Source organism: Pseudorasbora parva, chromosome 8, assembly GCF_024679245.1.
Source record: "Pseudorasbora parva isolate DD20220531a chromosome 8, ASM2467924v1, whole genome shotgun sequence".
Taxonomy (NCBI): Eukaryota; Metazoa; Chordata; class Actinopteri; order Cypriniformes; family Gobionidae; genus Pseudorasbora; species Pseudorasbora parva.
Window position 1 is genome coordinate 28747670 of NC_090179.1, and position 23507 is coordinate 28771176.

Genomic DNA, 23507 nt, shown 5'->3' on the forward strand with positions numbered 1-23507 from the left:
ATTGCATGTGGGCTAAAGAATATGGGCATCAATACAATTTATAATGTAGTGTAGAATTTAACATTTTCATGTGAAATGAAAGTACTTTCTTACTTCTTTTGATAAAAATATAGACTAGCAAATTAATTAGTGAATCATTTGTGAATGATGTGATAGACTCACTGAAAGGATTGAACTCAAAATAATTATTCACTCACAAGGAATTTTTACTCCAAGTTTTAGCCTATTTTATATATTGGTTTCATTTTTATGTCAATTGCTTGTTCATGTATGTAAAGCACTTTGAACTGCATCGATTTATTTGGAAAATTTGATATATAAATACAATTTTATTGATTGATTGGTTGACAAGAGCAACATATACCCCAATCAAATATTTGAGAACATTAAATAAACAAATATTTGATAACTAGAAAAATTCAAAATAGAAGTTAATTTATTGTTCATGACTGTGATTTATAATATCCTTGGTAGCATACTGTATATTCATTTAAAAAAATCCAGTGAGGATGCAATGATCAATTTCATTGTTTTGCATAATCATGGGAACCCTGACAAAAGAGACAAATGACGATGAAAAAAAAAAAATAGGGGCGCTGTAAAAGGAGCTCTAGTTGTATTGAGGAAAGTAAGGCAGCATATGCCCTTAGTGCCAAAATCTGAGACCCCCCCCCCCCCCCCCCCCCCTCTGTGCTTGTCAGTTCTGCTTTCTCACCAGGACTGTGGCTTCCTCTTCAGCAGCCCCTGCCGTCTCCACTGGGAGTGTGGGCTCAGGTGGTAGGTCAGCTGACGGCACACCTTCTCCATGGCACCCAAAGCATCTCCCTCCTGACAAAGATAGAAAGAGAGCGATCACATCAATCAAGCTTAAACACACAGCAGGTTAATGGGGACTGGCAGAAGATCAGGGTATCTAAGCCCTCAAGGCAAAAAACTAAATTCTTTGACATTTCTGATGACAAGAGCAAAGCTATATGGACTGACTGACATGTCATAAACTCCCTCTGGCTCTATCATCAGGTCATCTCTGGCTCTATCATCAGGGGAGGCAGTGGCTCAGTGGTTCATGTAGATTGTCTACAAACCGGAAGGTTGGTGGTTCGATCCCCGGTTCCACCTGACCATGTGTCGAAGTGTCCATGAGCAAGACACCTAACCCCAGCTGCTCCCGACGAGCTGGATGGTGCCTTACATGGCTGACATCGCCGTCGGTGTATGAATGGGTGAATGTGAGGCAAAAATGTAAAGCGCTTTGGATGGCCATAGGGTCTGTTAAAAGCGCTATATAAATGCAGTCCATTTACCATCATCTGAGGTTCTGTGAATGTGTATGTGTGTGATTTGGTGTCCATGGTAAAAAGCATTATTTTGTAATTTCTTAGTGACATATTGATGTATTGTACGGCCATCTCTGGAAAGCTGTCTTATTTTATTATTTATCAAATAATAAAGCAATCCAATTTGCACACTGCCTCAAGTAACTGCCATACTCCTCTAGACAGAAACAATTTCTGCCAATGTTTAACACATAAGTTATCGAAAACGTACAAATGGGTAAAAAAAGGGTAACACTTTAGAATAATGGTCATTAGTTAACATTAGTTAATGTATAACATGAACTAACCATGAGTAGTACATTTGTTACTGTATTTGTTCATCTTTGTTAACATTAGTTCATAAAAATCCAGCGGTTCATGGTTTGTTGATGTTAGTTCATGGTGCATCAACTAATGTTAACAAGATTTTAATAATGCATTAGTAAATGTTGAAATTAACATTAACAAAGATTAATAAATGCTTTATAAGTGCCGTTCATTATTAGTTAATGTTAACTAATGACCATTATTCTAAAGTGTTAGAAAATTAGCTTGGCAACTAACAAAAATAAAATGTTGAATTACTAAAGCAAAAACTGAAATTAAATGAATGATTAATTAAATAATTACTTAAATATTAAAAATAAAAGTATGACAAAATTACTAAAACTGATAAAATGTAAATATTTAAATAAAAGCTATATATATATCAAATCTTTGAATCTATATGAATTGTGTTCCAATATCATAGCCAGTGTTATTTTAGTATTTTATATATATATATATATATATATATATATATATATATATATATATATATATATATATATATATATATATATATATATATATATATATATATATATATATATATATATATATATATATATATATATAAAATACTAAAATAACACTGGCTATGATATTGGAACACAATTCATATAAATTCAAAGATTTTTTTATTTGTCTTGTCATGTTACACAACTGAAATGTACAAAGGTTTATCGTTGTAATAATATTGATTTGCTTCAAGTAATAAATCAGGTACAGTGCAGGGTAGTGAATGAGAGGGCGCTGCTCATGCCTGACTAAATAACCAATTTACCTGTAATTTCAAGTACTAACTCTTTTCTATTCTGTGGCTCTAACCAACCTAACCAAAAAAATATCTCTACATATAGAGTGGTTGCTAAAATTCAGATGGCCGGGACAAAATTGTTATAGGTCTTATCCTGGGCAAAATTAGATTTGTTTTTGCCAAGAATCCAAGGTAACAGTAACACAGTATTTCATCAAGGACACATTGTCCATGCTCAGGTGTCTGTATCCGTACCAGAAACATCAATATGTAAATCAATCCTGCCATCACGTCTCTCCGCTGCACCAGGTCTTGACCTCTGCAGTGGATCAACGATAGAACTATGCCTGTAGATAGTGAAATGTCTGGAAAACACACCCTATTTGTTGGTAAAGCCTAGTTGATGCTGACGGTGAGATTAGCAGTGCCACATGGCTGGCCAGTATCTCCCTGCAGACAGACAGTGGGTCCCCAGGCAATGTAATCATACACCCAGTGTGCTCTGACAGCTCTGAGAGTGTAACAGACAGCCCAGCTTTCATTTCGTCACATCACTGAGCTCGTCTACTTTGTCTCCCTCCATTGCTACTTACAATAACATCACTTAGAGCAAATGTCCCCTTATACACGTGCGCGTATCTATCTCCTCACTGTTAGTTGACATTTCATTATGTCTGCTTGGTTTAAGTTATTGCATGTGTATATTTCTGAGGCTGGATACATTTTTTTAGCAATAATGTCCAGGTCATGGACTGGCCATCTGTCCAGGGTTTTTGCTGTGCACCCACCTATAGGCGCATTTTATAAACGCACCCTTTAAATAACAGAAAAAATACTTTAGAATTTAGACTTTAGACCAGGTTTTTGTTGGTCAATGCCGTCAAATACTGGATGGTCAACATTCGTTTTCAGTTGCCTAAAAATAGCAATGTGCCTGAACCCACCTCGTTTTCAGACAAGCACGCCCATGAGCAAACAGATGAGCATTTAAAGCTGCTGTCCGTAACTTTTTTTGTGTTCAAGATTTACAAAAAATTATATAATGAGAATGTACAACATGAATCCATTTTCCAAACCGTGTTTTTGTCTTACCCTGAATCATTATGGTACACTTATAATTAGTATTTTTATTGGGACTATTTCAGGCCAGACTGGTAGGTACCGCTGCGGAGGAGCACAGATCCCTGCGTGACTCGCTATAGACATAAACAGGGAGAAGTAGCTCCGGCTACAATGTTCTTCCGCAAGACGCATGCAGTTCTGTTTATTAACCGCTAGAGTGCAAAAAGTTACAGACTGCAGCTTTAAGCAATGTGGCACTGGACATTAAAATAATTGTGTTATGCTAAAACTAGCAAATAACACTTGCATCACGCCTGGCGTCACATTGCACCAGGTGTATGATAGGGTCCTTAATGAATTCTACATTTATTAGATCTAAAACAGCAAAATAGCTATATTGTAAAATAGGAACACAATTTAAAATTATTGATAATCATTTTAATATAATTACATTTTTATTACTGTGATGGTGACTCCGAATGTATCACACAATCCAGGATTCTTTGATAAATAAATGTAAAGAACAGCATTTATTTGAAATAGAAATCTTTTGTAACATTATACATACTAAATTGGTGTCAGTAAAAATGTATACATACACCAAAAAGGCATAACATTATTACCACAGGTGAAGTGAATAACTGATTATCTCTTAATCACGGCACCTGTTAGTAGGTGGGATATATTAGGCAGCAAGTGAACATTTTGTCCTCAAAGTTGATGTGTTAGAAGCAGGAAAATTGGGCAAGCGTAAGAATTTGAGCGAGTTCGACAAGGGCCAAATTGTGATGGCTAGATGACTGGGTCAGAGCATCTCCAAAACTGCAGCTCTGTGGTGTTCTCAGTCTTCAGTGGTCAGTATCTATCAAAGGTGGTCCAAGGAAGGAGCAGGGGTGAACTGGCATCAGGGTCATGGGCGGCCAAGGCTCATTGATGCACACGGGGGGTGAAGACTGGCCCAATGTGGTCTGATAAAACAGACAAGCTACTGTAGCTCAAATTGCTCAAGAAGTTAATGCTGGTTCTGATAGAAAGGTGTCAGAATACACAGTGCATCTCAGATTGTTGCATATGGGGCTGCATAGGCGCAGAACAGTTAGGGTGCCCATGATGACCCCTTTCCACCGCCGAAAGTGGTAACAGTAGGCATGTGAGCATCAGAATTTGAAAACAGAGCAATGGAAGAAGGTGGCCTGGTCTGATGAATCATGTTTTCTTTTACATCATGTGGATGGCCAGGTGTGTGTACATCGCTTAACTGGGGAACACATGGCACCAGGATGCACTATGGAAAGAAGGCAAGCCAGCAGAGGAAGTGTGATGCTTTGGGCATGTGTGATGCTAGTGTGATGCTAGCTAAGCACTGTTGCAGACCATGTACATCCTTTCATGGAAATGGTATTCCCTAGTGGCCTCTTTCTGCAGGATAATGCACCCTGCCACAAAGCAAAAAATGGTTCAGGGTTGAGGAGCACGAGTTTGAGGTGTTAACTTCCCCAGATCTTAATCATCGAGGATCTGTGGGATGTGCTCAACAAACAATTCCGATCCATGCAGGCCACACTTCGCAACTTACAGGACTTAAAGGATATGCTGCTAACATATTGGTGCCAGATACCACCGCTTCAGGGGAATAATGGAGGCCATGCCTCGATGGGTCAGGGCTGTTTTGGCAGCAAAAGGGGGACCCACACAATGTTAGGACATAATGTTACATATACAAATTAATTCTTTCCACAATACCATTCCATTTTTACATTATGATAATTAGGAGAGAGGGATTGTGCATAAAAATTATGTCAAAATAAAGCACAAAAAAAACCTTCTCAAAAATTGTTTTCTTTTGGACATGGGGTGAAATAGAACCAGGACATGTTCTTGACCGATTTCATGAGTCTCACACACAACCACATTTGGTTAGAGAAGAGATGATGAGCTCAGTGAAAAGAAAACAATCGGCAGCATCCTCACTCAGTGTTGTTTTGGTGGAGGTCAGGTGTTTGTGCAGCTCTCTATAGTGGCTGAGCAGGGTGTTAGTGGTGATACAGTGCCTGACTTGCTTCATTAAGTGCAGCAGCAGCAGACTTGGAAGAGGGCTGACTGGTCTTTAGTGTGTGTGTGTGTGTGTGTGTGTGTGTGTGTGTGTGTGTGTGTGTGTGTGTGTGTGTGTGTGTGTGTGTGTGTGTGTGTGTGTGTGTGCGTGTGTGTGACTCATCTGCAAGTACACCTCCCTCTGCCTCTACCCTCTCCGTTCTCTTCATCTCTGCTTTTCCGTCACATACAGAATCACACATGTTCAAGCAACTAGGTTTTATCCTAATGCTCACTGCACTGGAATGGTTTGATTTTTCATGTCTGCTGTGCCTTGCAGGCAGTGTTTCAAAGCATTCATTAAATATTAACGTAACACAACATACAAGAAATGCACAGAAATAGAGCATGCAGAAATAAAAGTGAAGCCTGTGTGTTTGTGTTAAGGTGTGAATGGGATTAGGTTTAAAATGTCACAGAAAATCACAGAAGCTGAGCACTATACCTTTGGGCAGTGAATGTATTTGGCCAGGCTAATAATGAGGTCATGGGTAATGGGATCCACCAGGTTGCGGAAACTGGCATAGCGGTAGAGAACATCATCCAGAGAGGTTGACTCCATTCCCAGATCCTAGAAAAAAAGACAGGGAGGTCAAGAGAATGGGAACTACATACTGAGACCTACACATACACACTTAATGCTTATATTTGAATTCTGATTCTCTGTCATCTAAGAAGCTTTTTATTTGGACTATTAAGTAACATGTTTAATCAAGGATTCTGTATTTAAGGCACTTGCCACATTTATATACATTTGAAGGCCATGCACATACACAATTTGTACTTTGTGAACACAAACAATAGCTGAGTCAATTTTTTTCATGTTTGCCTGTTCACATCCCTGAAATCATTAATTGATGTAGCCCAAGAAAATAAAATGTCAAAATGTGGGCCTATAGAAAACAGGCAGACTTTGTTGTCGGAAAAATAATTTATCTTTCCAAAACAAGCCAAACTGAAAGAAAAGTTAATCTACATTATTGAACATTTGCAATCTGTAAAGCAACAGGGCAGGCAGGGGCTCAGCAATTTAAAAAATTGCAAATGTGTGTGGGGGTGAGGGCTCTACAGCCAGAGCAAAATAATCAACAATCAACCAACGGAAAATGAGTGGGCGTGAATGAAATAAAATCGTCATTAGTATGACAAAGTAAATGAACTCAGGAAAGGTTCATTTTGTTAAGAGAAAAGGCTGAATAATTTCGATGTTACTACATATAACATAAGCTTAATAATGAACTTCTCCACCTCCGTTGATAAAAACCTGGACGAAAACTGTGCACAATGAGCAAAAGCCTTGGATTATCATCATCATCCCTCCATAGAGGGATGATGATGATAATGATGAATCTTGATTAATTGATTTCCATTTAATCAAAGGCCCATCCATTTTCATGGTTTCCGGGCAACAAGGTACACTTGGTAACCACTCGACAAGAGATGCTGTCCTTTGACTTTATTTCTTGCTCATTATGTGCTTTAGCCCCCATTGCAGGATAGACTACAAATACATAACAGTAAAACTGCCACATGTATTTGTGATAAAAAGCTTCCCCTTCCCCTCAAAAAAACATATGATTGTATTGAATGTATACTTTAAATCTTTATATGAGGAATGAGGAATGAACTCATATATATGTGTGTGTTTTCATTCTAATAAACTTTTGTCATGCTTACTTTTATGTGTTGACTTATAAAACACATGTAATGTACTTGATTACGATTATTTTAACTGTAGTGTGGTATTTAATGTACTCAATTGCTACTTCATAATTACAAATGTCTGATTACAAATATGTTAAAATTCATGACATACAAGTTTCAATAATAATGACATTAAAAGAGTCTAATTACAAAGTCCTAAAAGCATGTAATTTAACATAAATGTAAATATAATGCATTTTGTTTCATTGTAAATAACATACTGTCAGGGTTCTCCTCTGACAGCTCTCTGTTTTGTCATTGTTTAGTGCGTCTTTGTTAGTGTTGAGCTTAAACACAAGGCTCTCCCTGCGTCCCAATTCGCATACTATCCATCCTAAATAGTATTCGAAAATAGAATTAGTATGTCCCAAATCGTAGTATGTTGAAAAGAGTATTCCAAAGATTCCCGGATGGTTTACTATTTCCGGTCCGAATTCACAGTATGGATCGATGGCAGCAGGGGTTCAGAAAAAAAATCGACAGCTGGCAGCAGGAAGTACCTGCCGATGGCAGCCGGAAGACAGTTATTGGCAGCCGGAAGTCAGTCGTTGGCAGCCAGGCAACCTGCCAAAGTAGGCGGCACCTGCCACTTCTCGATCTCCAATCACTAGCCCCCAAAGAGTGACACCAACCAATCAGATGATGGCCGGTGACTGCAGCGTGTAAAGTAAACAGCGATGATGTCGGCAGAGCTCGAATGAGTAAATTGATAGGCATCATAAATAAATAACACCTGGCATTCGCGAAAAATCGTTAGGTTAGTTAACTTTAAAATCAGAGAACGACATACCTGAGTTAATTGTTTAAAGAGCTGCGTCTTGTATTTTACATTTAATTAGCATCACCGGCCGCAGTATTGTCTTTCAAACATTAACTTGTCAAAACAGAAGAGTCAACACTGGAGACTGTGGAATATGTATGTTTATGGTAAGAAATGTAAGTAAAAGAGCAGGCTTTTCTAACACAACATTAATGATGGACATGTTATATTCATAATTGTTATAAAAATGTGGGGGGAAAAACACTACTACACTGAATATTGCGCTGGACTGGGGGTTTGACTTTACTAAGCATAATACATTTTGTAATTATTTATCAAAAGTATTTTGGGACGTTTTAAATGTCATTTTGAATGTATCTACTGTGCTTCAGCATGACTCCTACCAGTGAATCTGCTGGTGTCAGTAATAAAGAAGTGAAGGAATAGATTATGTGAGTTCAAGATATTTTTGACTTAAATTTTGGAATATTAGTAATAACCAAATAATATTTTCTAGGAAGACACAGGGCATATTTGATGCAGACGAAACAACAGACAAGGTAATAGCACATTCAGTGTGACAGGCTAATTTCAAGTGTTTCCCCCGTATACAGTATCTTTCTGAATAAAATACAGAATAAATGTTTTTCTTAAGTACTAACTGCACCCATAGGATGTGCATTCTGTATTAAGGAAAGTTACTGTAAGTAGTGATGTTTAGAAAATAATAGTGTTTAATGACAATGTCATTCATTTTTGTTAGTTTTGTATGCCTCATTGTTGCCAGAGAAATGCTACTTAATGTGCTCATTGAGGTGCTGTGATCCTGCTTTTGTAAACTTGGGTCTTGTATGTTTGCATTACAAATTCTGGTGGGAACTCATTCTTGTGAAAGCACACATTTGCTGGTTAGACCAGTGTTTCCCAACTCTTTTCCTGGAGGCAAACCAACAGGTAAACATTTTGAATGTCTCCCTTATATGACCTCTCCATTTCAGGCCTTGGAGCAGAGATGTGCAGTTTCGGTCACAGTCCTGCAGAGTTCAGCTCCAACCCTGATCAACTACACCTGAACCAGCGGATCAGCGTCTTCAGGGTTAGTAAGTACAGGCAGGTGAGTTTTGATCAGGAGCTGTCTCATTTCCGAGGCTACATTTGTCGACCAAAAAGAATCAGAGACCTGTAGACAGTAGCTGTGTCTCATTTCGTTTAATTTCGAAGGCTCCGTCCTGTGTAGGATGCAGTATACGGAGTGTCCTCAATCAGAATTGAGATGTCCTTCGTAGGACACACAGGCAGGAAGTATCACGCTGCTATGCCAACACGTTCAGCCTCTTTGCGCTCTCATGCCAGTTATATGAATTAAAAATTATTTATAACTTTAAAATGACTATGAAATGTTTCCTATCTTGTCAGCAATGTACTGTTCTAAACGTTTAAACAAGCACTAAACAGTTGTAATCCTGTTTACCACAACTATCTGTTTGAGGTAATCGAGCTTAAAAAACGAAAACAAGCTTGAACTAATTGCATTTAAACACCACATCAACACTTGCATGTATATCTGGCGAGGTGCCGTCTTTTCATAAAATAAAAAAAAAGACTGTTGTTAACGGCGACGCAAAGAATTGTGGGTTATTCCAGCTGTGAAGGATAGAGCTCATGCACACTCTAAATTCCTGTGAAAGGACTCATTCGAAGGTCGCATTTGGAGTGTCCTACTCACTTTTATTTTAAATGAGACGGCCTTATGACGTATGCAGGCTTCAGATGCGACCGCCGGAGGATGCAGCCTTTAAACACGGCTTATCTAGCGATAACGGTTTAATAGGTATTTGATTGCAAAATGCAATAAGAATAGTATTCACATGGATGTGCATGTATGTATACTACTGTTAATAAGGTCATGTAAATCTCGTGACACAGTTTTCTTATGAATCCTCTAGGCTACACTGGAAGAGGAAAATGGAGAGAGATGCTTCAAGAAACACACTGGTGCCAGGAGAACCATCTCTCAACATCAACAACATAATCAGCTGGTGGTGGATTTCAGGGGAAAGGACAGAGAACACACCCTGTCACCTTTGACGCCTGTAGGGAGCAGGTCAACAGCTTTAAGTTCACATAACTAAAGATCTCACATGGTTTGCGCACAGCCGCACACATAAGCACGTCAGCACCTCTCTTATACCTCAGGTGCCTGAGGAAGTTTGGAATGAACCCCAGCATCCTTAGACCATTCTGCATCTGCACTGTGGAGAGCATCAAGAACACTTGGTAGATAAACTGCACTGCAGGTGACCTACAAACCACATTGTAGGAGTTGAGCTTCCCTCCGTCCAGACGGTGTATAAAGCCCAGAGGATCATCAGTGACTCCTGCCACCCGAGCCACTGACTGCTCTCTCTGCAGCACCAGTCCCACACAAGCCGACTGAGGAATGGCTTTTTTCTTTTAGGCAATCAGGCTGCTAAACAACCCGAACTGATGTGCCTTACAACCCCACTCTATGCTATGCCATACACTGCACTTTAGACTCCACACTTTACACAATTAAAACCAAACGTGAACCTAATGTATTATGCACTGCACTTTTAACACCATCAATTCTGCCATCACCTACTTATCAACCTGCTGTACCTCTGTAACTGTATAATTGGATGCTGAACACTAGTGGTGGTTGAGGAGAGACCCCTGACATGGTTGTAAAGCACTTTGGGTGTACATCAGTTCATATGAAACCACTGTGCCTCATTCATTCATTCATTCATCTTATGCATTGTGTGTATAATATGTGCATTATTTATTGTGTATAATGTGTATTGTTAAGTATGTCCAATTGTATTCTGCACTGCTCTCAGACTTTCACTTACCACAGTGCATGTGCTGTTGCTAATGTGACAATAAAAGTGATTCGATCTGAAAAACACACACAACCAGGTTTCTGAAGTGACGTGTGCCAGTTGCTGGAGAAGTGATTCTTTATTTATTCTGTCTTTATAGTTCCACTCTTAAATTCACTCTCAATAAAACATAGTTAACATTTTGTGACTAGCTCAGTGTTTCTGAATTACATCATGAATCAATTTGTGGGATGTGTTTGAAACTCATCACACTTTGTTTTTTTTCTAACAACCTACCAAATTCAACATATAGCAATGAACGATATACATATATTTTGTTTATAAAAAGTCAGCTAGCCTATCTACTATAGTAAGTTTTAATCATTTAATATCACAATTATGATAAGGCTGTTATTCATTAAATCACTCGTTCTATATTTGCCTTGCTTCCGGTGGCTAAAAGTGACAGGTACCGCCTACTTCTGGTAGTAAACGGCAGCCGACGTCCGGTTTTAGTGGCAGGTACTGTCGGCTGCCATTGGCAGCAACTTCCTGCTGCCAGCTGCCGATTTTTCGCTGAACCCCTTCTCATCGATGGGCACTCTAACGGCTGATATTGCCCACAACCCATTGCGAGTTGGACGAGGATTCGATTAGAACTACAAACGCGGATAAAAAGCGTTAAAAAACTACAAACATGACGGATGTGCGAGTTCGACGGTTAAGTAGAGAAGTTTAGATAAAGGGGTTTGAGTGACCATCTATCAATATTTAACCTGACAAAAATATATTTATTCAGTGTTGTCACATTATATTTCACCCGCAGCAGCATTGAGAACTTTTGTAATGACACGTTTGGCCATTAACTTTTAAATGCATCATTATATTTAAACTGGAAACACATGAGGAGAGTCTCTGCATTAAAGACCCACACGTGGCAGATCAACGAGCGGCTACATTTCTCTCCGATACGGCAGGAGATTAAACTTAATGTGGAGGATTTGAACTGTGGCGAATCTGACGATGATTGACAGGGCAGATAAACGGTGACGGGATGCACGTAACTAAGCGACAGAGTCCGTTAAAGATGGCGAAGTAGTATGTCCCGAAGCTTGCATACTTTTCTGCTACACACTCAAAAGTATATACTTTTTCTTCACAAAAAGAGTACATACTTTTAGGACGTAGTATAAGTAGGCGAATTGGGACGCAGCATCTGTCTTGATTTGTGTTTGCCATGTGCTCCTTGTGTCCCACCTCCTTGTTTCCTGTTACAACTCCCCCTTGTTTATTCCTCATTTAACTAATTGTGCGCTCACCTGTTCCTTGTCTAAGTGTCCCCACCCTTCCCTCGTGTTCTCTGCTCCTTGTTAGTTTGAGTGTGTTCATCTGTTCCTCATGTCTTCTGCTCCCTTTATAATGTGTGCTCTTTCCCTCATGTGTTGCTGTTATATGTGCTGTGTGAGTATTGCCTTTTGGTCCTGTCTTGTTTCCTATGCATCTATTTCCTGTCCTGCAAGATGAGCTTTCCTGGCAGCTTGCTCTTGTGGCCTAGCTACAGTTTGGTGTGTTTCCTGAGATACCTGATTGCATTGCCCTAGGATTCCTGCCTGGCTGGTATCCTTTGGTCTCGCTGTGCTCTGACATAACTGCTCTCTAGTCTACAACCTTCTTGAGTTAGTTATAGTGGCTGCTCTTTCTGTCTGTGATTGTGTTCCTTATCCGCCTACTCTGTGTTCACCTCCTCACCATTCCTTGTCTTTGTCAGCTGTCTTGTTAATAAACCTCTGATCACTCATTCCTGCATTTGAGTTCTCTCTCAGAGAACTGTGACATACAATTAAGTGTCCAAAAACATTACGTTACGTTTGGACTTAAGTAGGCTAGAAGTACTCGTTGAAAAGTATACTTAAGTGTAAAAAATCATGTAGTGCATTCCAAAACCAACTGTTGCTTCGTCACTGCCCAAGAATACATTCAATACTACCTATGGATGATTAGTAAACCCCATTAGCTCTGTCTTTGATCCCTGCTGCACATATGCAGAAAAACCTCAGCCAGTAAACCTGCTAAAATGATCTTCTAGTCCACAAGATGATCCTCACTCTTGAGGAAAGCTGGATTCTGGATTCTGCCAGCACATGGCAGATAACACAAAGTAAGTTCTGTCTGACTGAGACATTTATTAGATATAAAGCAGACCATAATTACTACCCAAAGTAAACAGTTGGTATTTATGCAGTGCAGTATAACTCTTTGGCCAGCTTGTGCTGTGTCAGTTCTCACAGGTTCACAGGACTGTGAAATGGGCATCTGCCTCAATAGCACTGAATTCTGCAAGATGCAAAATCTACAGAGTTGGGAAATATATCTATAGCAGCACTGTATAAAATGTGAAGGTTATTGTGTGTCTTTCAACTTACAAAACAACACCAGCTCAGTATGGCACTGACATTTTGGCCCAATTGCTCTCTGCAAGGGCAGATTACAGATCAGGTCAGTGGGACCTATGTTTACCAGCTGAGAGGCCTGTGGTGGTCCAGCATATGGAAACTAAAAGCTGCAGAAATAAAATTCATATAAATTCAAGAATGAATATGCTTTCAGTGTGTAATTCCACTTTTGTTTTCTTATATTTGTGATTTGATTTCTAGTCATTTTAACATTACTTTTGCGATCACAGGGGGCCAAAAACACAGTAAACAAATAACTTTAAAAAACGAGTGTGCTAGAGCCTTACAGGCCTATAATGCTTTTTGATGTTGTGCAATATTGCTTTTGTAGGCTGCATGTGCTCCACACTGACTTTAGCAGCACAAATGCTGTCTGAAAAATCCAGAGAGAGTTGGCAGGCATGGTAACATGGCATTCAACAACAATTAAACTTGACAAGAACTCATCAGTGAGAGAAGTCTGACAACTTTCACTCTAGTTGAGTTTTAACCTAACCTACAAGAAACATGGACTGATATTTGTACCTGCCGGAGAGTCTTCAGCATCTCTGTTGCCTCATCGTGTTTCCCCTGCTTTGCCATCAGCATCATCTCTTGTATCATCCCGATGCGCCGCTGGTAGGGAGGAGGAGTCCCGCCGCTCCTCAGTTTGTCTCCTGACCTCAACATTAAAGAGGTAAGGATCTCGCCTCGCTCTTTTGTGGGGGTCCGTTTCCATCCTGTGCTCTGAGGGCTCGCTCCTGCCTCCTGTACTGCAGCCTTTGTTTGCTTCGCTCCCATGTTTGGTTATAGAGTCTCAACCTGGAAAAGGTCCTCTAGATTGGGCATTATTTTCTAAATGCATTAACATTAAACTATTTAAAGTCCTTTATATTGTACGCGAGTTTGTACGAAAAAAGTGAAGATAAGAAATTATTATATAGTAAAGGATAACATTGAGTCCTTCTGCTCACCTCGAAAAACCCTGCTTACATTAGGAAATAGGAATTTATGATAATAAAATTATAAAAACTTGCATCAATTGACATTTCAGTAAAATCTTTTCACAAAGTGCTAACTCACAGGGTGCAAATTATGAAGGTGGCGTGGGCAAAATGTAAGTGTAAGACCTCTCCAATTAAGGCATGAACCCCCACAAAGGAAAAGTTTTTTTTTAATGTGTATTTTTTTTTGTTTTGTTTTTGTTTGTTTTTGTTTTTTTACATAGCAGCATTTAAACGTTTCAATAACATTCAAACAACGTTTCCGTAATCACAAAACGTATATTAAATATCCTCTCGCTAACAGAAAATCGCCTCTGTGTATGTAACCATAGCAACAACAACTGCTCTATGGACTTTTGTTCTGTTGTTATTTTTCACATTATCATATATTTACACAGCATAAATGTAACACAAAATACCTCTGTTTTGTTTAAACGTCTTGAAGAATCATACCAGCGCTATAGGGTCGTCAAAAGACCGAACCGATTGCTCAGAAAATTACTTTAAAAGTTGACCTCACTGAAAGTCATTGAATAATTCGCACACTTCCCATTCAATTTCCCATTACAACTGCGGAAAAGGTATGGTGCTGTAGTTTACTAAGCATAACGTCCAACTTTTATATAATTTAACTCGTGCAACGTCAGTTGTTTAGCTACTCTTAAGAATTACGCGCAAAATTATTTGACATTTTATAAGACAGCAAAACACCTAAATACGGGCCGTTCCATGTCAAGCAACTCGTAATACAGTCTAATTGGTTAAATTTTTTATAATTTATCTCTTCGAAAACTACAGTAATCCTCGATTCCCTCAGGTAGGGAACAGATCTGATGCTGCCTGCGGCATGACCGCAGATTAAAAAAAGAGCAGTCCCGCAAAGCTCCAGAAACTCTCACAGTCCGGTTCAACAGAATTATAACATGATCTTACTGAAGGAGGATTCGTTTTCTCCCCGTGCTTTTATTTCAATCGCTGTTTGAGCGTGTTAACATCGCAGTTCCTCGGCATTCTCTCATACGCACACGATGTAGGTTTCTGTGAGTTAGTCGACGACTAGCTGTACTGCTGTGAACAAGGGCATGTAAATATTTACGTCGTCAGTCACTGTTTTCCTCTCGCACAAGTCATCCCAGTATTTCCTTCCACCCAGTCCGCGGAAATTCCACCGTTCACTGCTGAAATGTGCCGTGTCGAATAAATTTCTCGCTTTCATATGACCTCTTTCCAGGTGTGTCCCGTCTGAGGGTTGGGTGTGTTCAGAGGAGAACGACTGAACGGTCTCTCATCCCTCAGATGGAGCGGAGAGGCGCTGGGTCTCGACACAGGCTGTGTGGGAGGGGTGGAGCGGTCTGCAACATCCTCCACTTGTTTTTCAATCTATAGTCCAGAAAGCTCCACTGCCATGGTACAGTGAGTTAACCAAGTGGTGAATATGGTCGCAACTGGGACGCTGTCAGCACTTTAAATAAAATGAAAGATTCATTCACACATTTAGGCAATCACACATCCCCGTATATGCGTAGCCATAGATTCCCCTCAAGTTATTTTTTTATCATTGACTTATTCACTACGGTCATAGTTGGCCTTTCTTTGCTGACATCTGGTGTTTAACACATGGCATATCATCTGCTGCACTTTTTTTTCGCTCAAATTTTAGGAGGAAAATTTGCCATTGAAAAATAAAACATGTATGGAATTATGTTTAAGATAAATCTTGCACATAGAACTGTAAGCAAAATATAGAAAGACACTGACATGACTACCTCATTCTCTTTTAAGTAACTTATTTGTAAAGTACGTCAGCTGCTATTGTGGAACCACATCAATAAAAAAAACAGATATTGGAAATGTCATTTTATTTATGCTTTTACAAACATATTTACAGTAACCAGTAAAGCAGTTCATCATCCAGTATTTAAAACCAATATATATGATCAAAGGTTGGTTTCAAGATGATGACACGATAATACAGTTTTATCCCACTAGGCTTTCTTAGTCAAACCATATTTCACTGGCTTTGGCATGGCCTTAGAATAATCATTGCATCAAGTCATTAATAAGACTACTTGCATTTGGAGAAAGCATTCCATGTACACCAGCTGTCTTCTCCAGAATATAAGTATGAAATTAACTAGAAGAGGGGTTTGCATTTAGATATAAATTGACAATATGCTGGATTAACGCTAATATGCTTATTCAATTGATGAACACAGCCATTCCAAATAAATAAGAAACAATAAACCAACCAAATTCTCACAATATGGCCTTTCGAGGTGCACTTGCAACATACCATTTAATAAGACCATCTCCGCATTTTAACATGCTACGTCTTGTTTCCTTTTAAGATATGCAGTTGCTACACATTTCCAGTGCTGCAGTCAGAGACTGAAGGATGCTTTGCTAAAACCATCGTATATTTAAGGAGCACTGGGAAGGAAGTTAAAACATGGATCTCCAAGGGCACAGCCTGTAGGGATGCTGAGCTGAGCCGTGATGGTATTCCTATAGGTGCAGGTCTATTACAAGGGATAGCCAGTAGGGGGAGCTTTGTCATACTTATTGCTTTCTAGTGAAAAAGGTGGAATGCGCACATCAAAGTGTGAGCCATCTGTCCTTTCAAAACAGAATGTCCCCCTAAACAAGGAAACAAAACAGAAGTCACACTTTGAAAAATAGTGAAAAATAGAAAGTATACATCACATGGCCAAAAGTATGTAAAAGCCTTCAAATTAGCAGGTTTGCCTAATTTATATACAAGCATTTAGCCATTCAGATGGACCAAATTTCCTCTCCAGATGATTTTAGACAATGGAAAGCATTGATCAAAAAAATTGCTTATTTCTTTACTCATTAATTTGCTTGTTTAATTCATTTTATAATAACGGAAAATTTAAATATGTTTTTTATTTTGGGAGCAAAGGTGGAGTTTTTATTAATAAATAAGGTTATTTCCCCTGTAGTGAGATAAAATAACAGCCTAATCAGGCGTGTATCTGACTAATCACTTGTGTATCTCATTCATGAGTATTCCATTTATTGTCTGTTGCGATGTTAAATAAGTATCAAAAACTGAAGAGTATTTCAACATAGACACATCCTCTCATGCCATTACAGATGCAGCGTTTTTACTGTACTTCTGCACGAAATGAGAACCCATTGTTATAATTTCTTGGGTCATGAAAGAGTCTGAGATTGTGATATATTTCCTCATTCCAAGGAGGTAGAGGTTGTAAGAGTATGTTGATAATCTCACCACATATGTCCACTGGGTGCTTGAAGTGAAACATGACTGCTGTACTGAAACGCTGGCTGTTCTCTTGACAAAACAGGCTCCTATTGAGATGAATGACAGATTGCATTCAGCAAACATATATTTCCATAATCTTTAATTCTGGTTTATGCTTTTGCTAATCAACAACTCACCTTGCCAACCACCCCTCTTCCACGGACTGTTTCCAGAGTCCCTGAGAGACTGAAGATCCTCCAGTGTCTTTCCCTGAGTTGAACCACCTCATTGCCCAGGTTCTCCAGACGGATACAATAACGCCACTGAGGAAAACATCAACATATCTCTAACAGCTCACCAATGGCCATTCTTTAAATAACCCTTTTATTGAGTTATTATAAAAAGCATAATAAGGTAATTTGGCTTACCCAATACACATGGGAGTTTTGAGCTTCCTGTGGACAAAAACAAATATGAATCAAGACCACAAAGAAAAATAATTTCACAACCATAATTAAAAATGCATACATTGTATACACACATACATACACAACATACTAGAGATGCGCAATACTAAATTCCTCTGCCAAAGCAATACTGAAAAAACTGTATGCAACTCAGTTGCACATAAGGAAGTTTTAAAAAACACTTTCTTCATGACAAATTTATTCAAGCATACATACAGTGAGGAAAATAGGTATTTGAACACCCAGCTATATTGCAAGTTCTCCCACTTGCAAATCATGGAGGGGTCTGAAATTGTCATCGTAGGTACATGTCCACTGTGAGAGACAATCTAAAAAAAAAGTAAGTATTTGTATTTAAGTAAGTATTTGAACAGCTGTCTATCAGCTAGAATTCTGACCCTCAAATGACCTGTTAGTCTGCCTTTAAAGTGTCAACCTCCACTCAATTTATTATCCTAAATTAGATGCAACTCTTTTAGGTTGTTAGCTGCATAAAGACACCTGTCCACCCCATGCAATCAGTAAGAATCTAACTACTAACATGGCCAAGACCAAAGACACTAGAGACAAAATTGTACACTTCCACAAGGTAGGGAAAGGGCTACAGGGAAATTGCCAAGCAGCTTGGTGAAAAAAGGTCCACTGTTGGAGAAACATGACTGTCAATCTCCCTCGAACTGGGGCTCCATGCAAGATCTCACCTCGTGGGGTCTCAATGATCCTAAGAAAGGTGAGAAATCAGCTCACAACTACACAGGAGGAGCTGGTCAATGACCCCAAAGAGCTGGGACCACCATTTCCAAAGTTACTGTTGGTAACACACTAAGATGACATGGTTTGAAATCAGGCATGGCACGGAAGGTTCCCCTGCTTAAACCAGCACATGTCCAGGCCCGTCTTAAGTTTGCCAATGACCATTTGGATGATCCAGAGGAGTCATGGGAGAAAGTCATGTGGTCAGAAGAGACCAAAATAGAACTTTTTGGTCCTAATTCCACTAAACGTGTTTGGAGGAAGAAGAATGATGAGTACCATCCCAAGAACACTATCCCTACTGTGAAGAATGGGGGTGGTCGCATCATGCTTTGGGGGTGTTTTTCTGCACATGGGACAGGGCCAATGTACTGTATTAAGGAGAGGATGACCGGGGCCATGTATTGCGAGATTTTGGGTAACAACCTCCTTCCCCTAGTTAGAGCATTGAAGATGGGTCAAGAATGGGGCTTCCAACATGACAATGACCTAAAGCACACAGCCAGGATAACCAAGGAGTGGCTCTGTAAGAAGCATATCAAGGTTCTGGCGTGGCCTAGCCAGTCTCCAGACCTAAACTCAATAGAGAATCTTTGGAGGGAGCTCAAACTCCGTGTTTCTCAGTGACAGGCCATAAACCTGACTGATCTAGACAAGATCTGTGTGGAGGAGTGGGCCAAAATCCCTCCTGCAGTGTGTGCATACCCGGTGAAAGACTACAGTAAACGTTTGACCTCAGTAATTGCAAACAAAGGGTTCTGTACCAAATATTAACATTGGTTTTCTCAGGTGTTCAAATACTTATTTGCAGCTGTATCATACAAATAAATAGTTACAAAATCATACATTGTGATATCTGGACTTTTTTTTTTAGATTATGTCTCTCACAGTGGACATGCACTTACGATGATAATTTCAGACCCCTCCATGATTTCTAAGTGGGAGAACTTGCAGAACATCAGGGTGTTCAAATACTTATTTTCCTCACTGTATATAATTCACAGTAAATAAGCTTCTCGCTATTGTTTTTTAATAGCTAACTAATGAACTGTGAACACTGGATAATTTTCCTGAGGTAAATGTTAAAGGGGTGATGAATTGAGAAATCAACTTTCCCTTGAGCTTTTGATATATAAAAGGTCATGGTAATATAAGAATATACTGTAAGTTTCAGAGCTGAAAACTTCCTTGTTAGTCAAAGAAAAGTTTTTATAGACACCATGCCCAGAAAACAACCGTGTGTGAACCTTGATGTCATCTGTTGCGAAAATCTGACACCGCCTCTACAGAATAATAAGCATGTCTAATTCAGTAGCCCCATCCACCGACTCATTGAGCTGTTCGGATCACGATAGCCACCAGCAATAAACATGCTGAAGAAGATAGCAAGATATTGCGCCATTCCTGGTTGTGGAAGAACACAGACGCTGCATAAGCTTCCTTCAGATCCTAATATTAGAAATCCGTGATATTTAATTTATTTTGAATTTATAATGAAGTTCCAGATCACGTGGGAAAGATATGCATGCGTGTTCGCTTTATTTCACTGTGGAATCGTTTGTAAACAAGTCTCAGGTCGATGCTGGATTTGCATACATATTGAGATTAAAATACACTTCTATATTGGATCCAACAGGAATGGTGCAACACAGTTATGTGAGTAAAAAAAAAAACATTGCTAATAAGAAATGTTTCCTGAGCACCAAATCAGCATATTAAACTGATTACATGAGGAGAAATTGTTGCAATACATTGTAACCCTCCACTCTTACTCTCATGCCCATGTAGAAGGGGATAACAGTGACACGGATGTTCTCTGTGGTTTCCCGGTGCACATCTGAGAGCTCCAGCCAGGGATGGTTTTTCTCCTGCCAGGCCCGTAGGGTATCTCTCGCAGTGAACGGAGGATCTAAATGAATAATATAAATGCAATCCATCAGAAAGGTTTAATCAGAAATAGTATTAGTTGAATACTGTCGAAAGAGTTGGAGAGGACTAGTTACTTCTGGAGGGGTTAAACATGAGGAATCGTTCAAACAGCTCATGCTGGATGGGGACTTGCTCAGTGGAGTTGTAAGGCAGGATGTCTTCATGACTCACATAATCCAGACCTGAAAGACAAGCAGACACAGAAAAAAATGACAAATATAACAGGCAGATAATAGAATGTTGAGTAACATGGAGAAAAACATTGTTTATTTACAGTTACTACCGACATTGTAACAAAACAAAGCTAGTTGAAAATCTACAAACTTAACCTTTAAGGATAGTTGAATATTAAAGATTACCTGGAATTGCATACAGGGCTCTGCTATCATCATGATTTGCCAGGAACGTGACTGCTTCAGTCTGAGACCGCTGAGACTAATAGTGAGAAAAAACAAAGTAGCAAAAGTTGACAGTAACCTCATTATTGCATCAATAGATCATCCAAGACAAATATAAATGGATTGCTTATTTAATACAATAAAATGATTCAATGTATACTATAGTTCCAAAGTTTGGGGTCAGTAATGCTTTTATTCAACGCTGGTGAATTAAAATTGATTAAAAGTGACAGTAAAAAAAAAAGAGCACTGATAATAATGTGTGCGTCTTGAGCACCAAATCAGCATATTAGAATGATTTCTGAAGAATGTGACATTTGAAGACTGTGATAATGTATTAATGATGCTTAAAATTGCTGAGGAATAAATTATATTTTAAAAACAATAAATAGAGATCAGTTATTTAAAATAGTAATAATATTTAATATTACTCTATTTTAGTTCAAATAAATGCAGCTTTGTTGACCATAAGAAACTTCTTTCAAAAATTAAAAAAAAAAAATCTTACCAACTTGAAACTTTCAAACTTTTTAAAGTGTGGTTTAAGTGTCCAAATAGGTTTTGGGGCCACACTACATCAATTTACCATATGTATTTTGCCACTTACTATGTGAGGGCAGTCTCTGGTGTCTATGAGGACCTGGTAGTACGTATGCATTTTGCCCTTCACCTCTTTAGACCCATGGCCCACAGAGTCTGGCTTGCTGAAAAAACACACAGGACAAACAGGATCATTGAGCGGAAACACAAACTAAAGAATTTAATCAGGAAAAAGCCCAAATGATCCTCTAATACATACCTGTCAGCAGCAGCAGGACTCACATCTCTATCGTAAAGACGAGCGTGCCAGGGAAATAACACAATTCCTCTATACCCAAAAACACTGTGCAGGAAAAGCTGTGAATGTTAAGAATTGGAATTATTGCAGCAGAGGAATCAGAATCAAGAGAATTTTGTGATAAAACTGATCACCGACCTGGCCAGTTTCATATTTGCCATGCTGCTTCAGAGCTTCAAATATTCCAACAGGTTCCAGTATTTTCCCCTCTGGTCTGTTTCTACCACAGAAACAATCATTATAATATAATAATAAAAGAACGTACATTGTAATATCCCATAGCTAGAATGGTTAAAGACATAACTGAATTCAACATCCCAGCCAGCTTATCGTCAGCAAGGTTTATTGGAAGGTTTATAAGGAATATTGTGCAATATATTAAAAACGGAGAAATATTTGGATAAAGACCAGACTGAACCTAAAGGTTTTATGGTGTTTTAAAAGTTTTATACTAAACAAACAGACATGAACAAAAATAGGACTTGTTTATTGTCTGCTGGCTCAGGCTCAGGCCCAGGCTGTCACTTATGTAAGCAATGGCTTTTGGGGGGCTGTTGAGAGCAAGGCTGAGTTTTGTCCTTCTTGTAGGCCTCATTTATACGTAGTAGTATCTATCCTATTCCAATGTCATTTTAAAATAAACTCAAAAGTAGTGTGATTAACATATCTGATTCGAGCGTCACAGTTAAAACAATAGGAGCACTGAAACGATATGGAAGTTGTGTTGCAGGTATGCAAACACGTGAACCATGCAAACTACAGTAACAGGTAATATTGAACACGTAACAGCTTATATTTATTTATCAACAACATGAATGCATTCCACAGATTCATCGTAAAAGTATTTGCATTCAAAATAGTTTGAAACTACAACTCTGCGCAGTTATGTAACAGGAGGACATGGTAGGACGTTTGTTTGCTTGACTAGCTCTTACCGTGATGACATGAACCTCGTCTGTTGAAAATTGGACAACCCGCAAGCTGAACACAACGGCTGGGGTCTTTTCGTATCTATTCCGCTAATGAAGTCTAATGCACCCAATATTCTGTGAGTGCATTTGTGCTGGTTATATTTACTAGCGGTGGACAATAAGCCCCGACGTATTGCACACGCTGCCATCTTCCTTTAGCTTATCTGCACATGAACACACTCACACCGGCTATAGCTTTAACGTTAAACCCAAAATTCACATTTAAAGCGCGGGGATTGTGGGAACATTTAGAAGCACAAGTTAAATAACACGCAATTAAGTTTTAACCCTTTTATTGCGATATTGGACAGTACAAAGTGGCACACCGTTTCCCATAATGCATTGCGACAGGAAGACGTCGACATTCGACAAAGGTCATACGTCTTTTCTGTTCCTTATCCTTATTATGTGATACTTTTATCAGGTTAAAACCAAAACATTACATTCTACAAATTACTTTTTGCAGTATGAGAGATGTTTTTATACCCCTTTTTCTAGAAGCTAACAGTCCTAAAATGTGTTAAGCTTACAGAGCAAAATGATTGTGAAATATATTATAGCTTTATGGAACGTCCCAACTTTTAACAATTAAGTTAAACAAAAATTAAAACAATTAAACAACAATTAAAGTT

The 23507-nt window shown here is 38.9% G+C and overlaps 2 protein-coding genes across 5 annotated transcripts in view; both read right to left on the minus strand.

Moving 5' to 3' along the window:
* Positions 1–15808, minus strand: part of lrrc75a (leucine rich repeat containing 75A) — a 28255-nt gene extending 12447 nt beyond the window's left edge. The window contains exons 1-4 of one of the 3 annotated variants that reach the window (XM_067450659.1): positions 15387–15808; positions 13833–14108; positions 5993–6118; positions 716–828 (exon numbers count right to left, since the gene is read on the minus strand). In XM_067450659.1, coding sequence (XP_067306760.1) covers positions 716–828; positions 5993–6118; positions 13833–14087 — 494 coding nt within the window. In that variant the 5' untranslated portion in view covers positions 14088–14108; positions 15387–15808. Of the gene's footprint in view, positions 1–715; positions 829–5992; positions 6119–13832 lie in introns of all 3 variants that reach the window. The other 2 variants (XM_067450658.1, XM_067450657.1) reach the window with 2 other exon arrangements.
* A 326-nt stretch (positions 15809–16134) lies between these two features.
* Positions 16135–23236, minus strand: poldip2 (polymerase (DNA-directed), delta interacting protein 2). Of its 2 annotated transcripts, none has more exons than XM_067450660.1 (11): positions 22840–23236; positions 22043–22124; positions 21866–21963; positions 21674–21770; positions 21028–21103; positions 20743–20850; positions 20512–20648; positions 17948–17974; positions 17717–17842; positions 17547–17626; positions 16135–16927 (listed from the first exon to the last, which is right to left on the minus strand). In XM_067450660.1, the coding sequence occupies exons 1-11, from the start codon at positions 23022–23024 to the stop codon at positions 16813–16815; spliced, it is 1131 nt and encodes a 376-aa protein (XP_067306761.1). In that variant the 5' UTR covers positions 23025–23236; the 3' UTR covers positions 16135–16812. The 2 variants fall into 2 exon arrangements, with proteins under 2 accessions (XP_067306761.1, XP_067306762.1); XM_067450661.1 differs by having other exon boundaries at positions 22043–22118; positions 22840–23235.
* Positions 23237–23507: the final 271 nt, after the last annotated feature.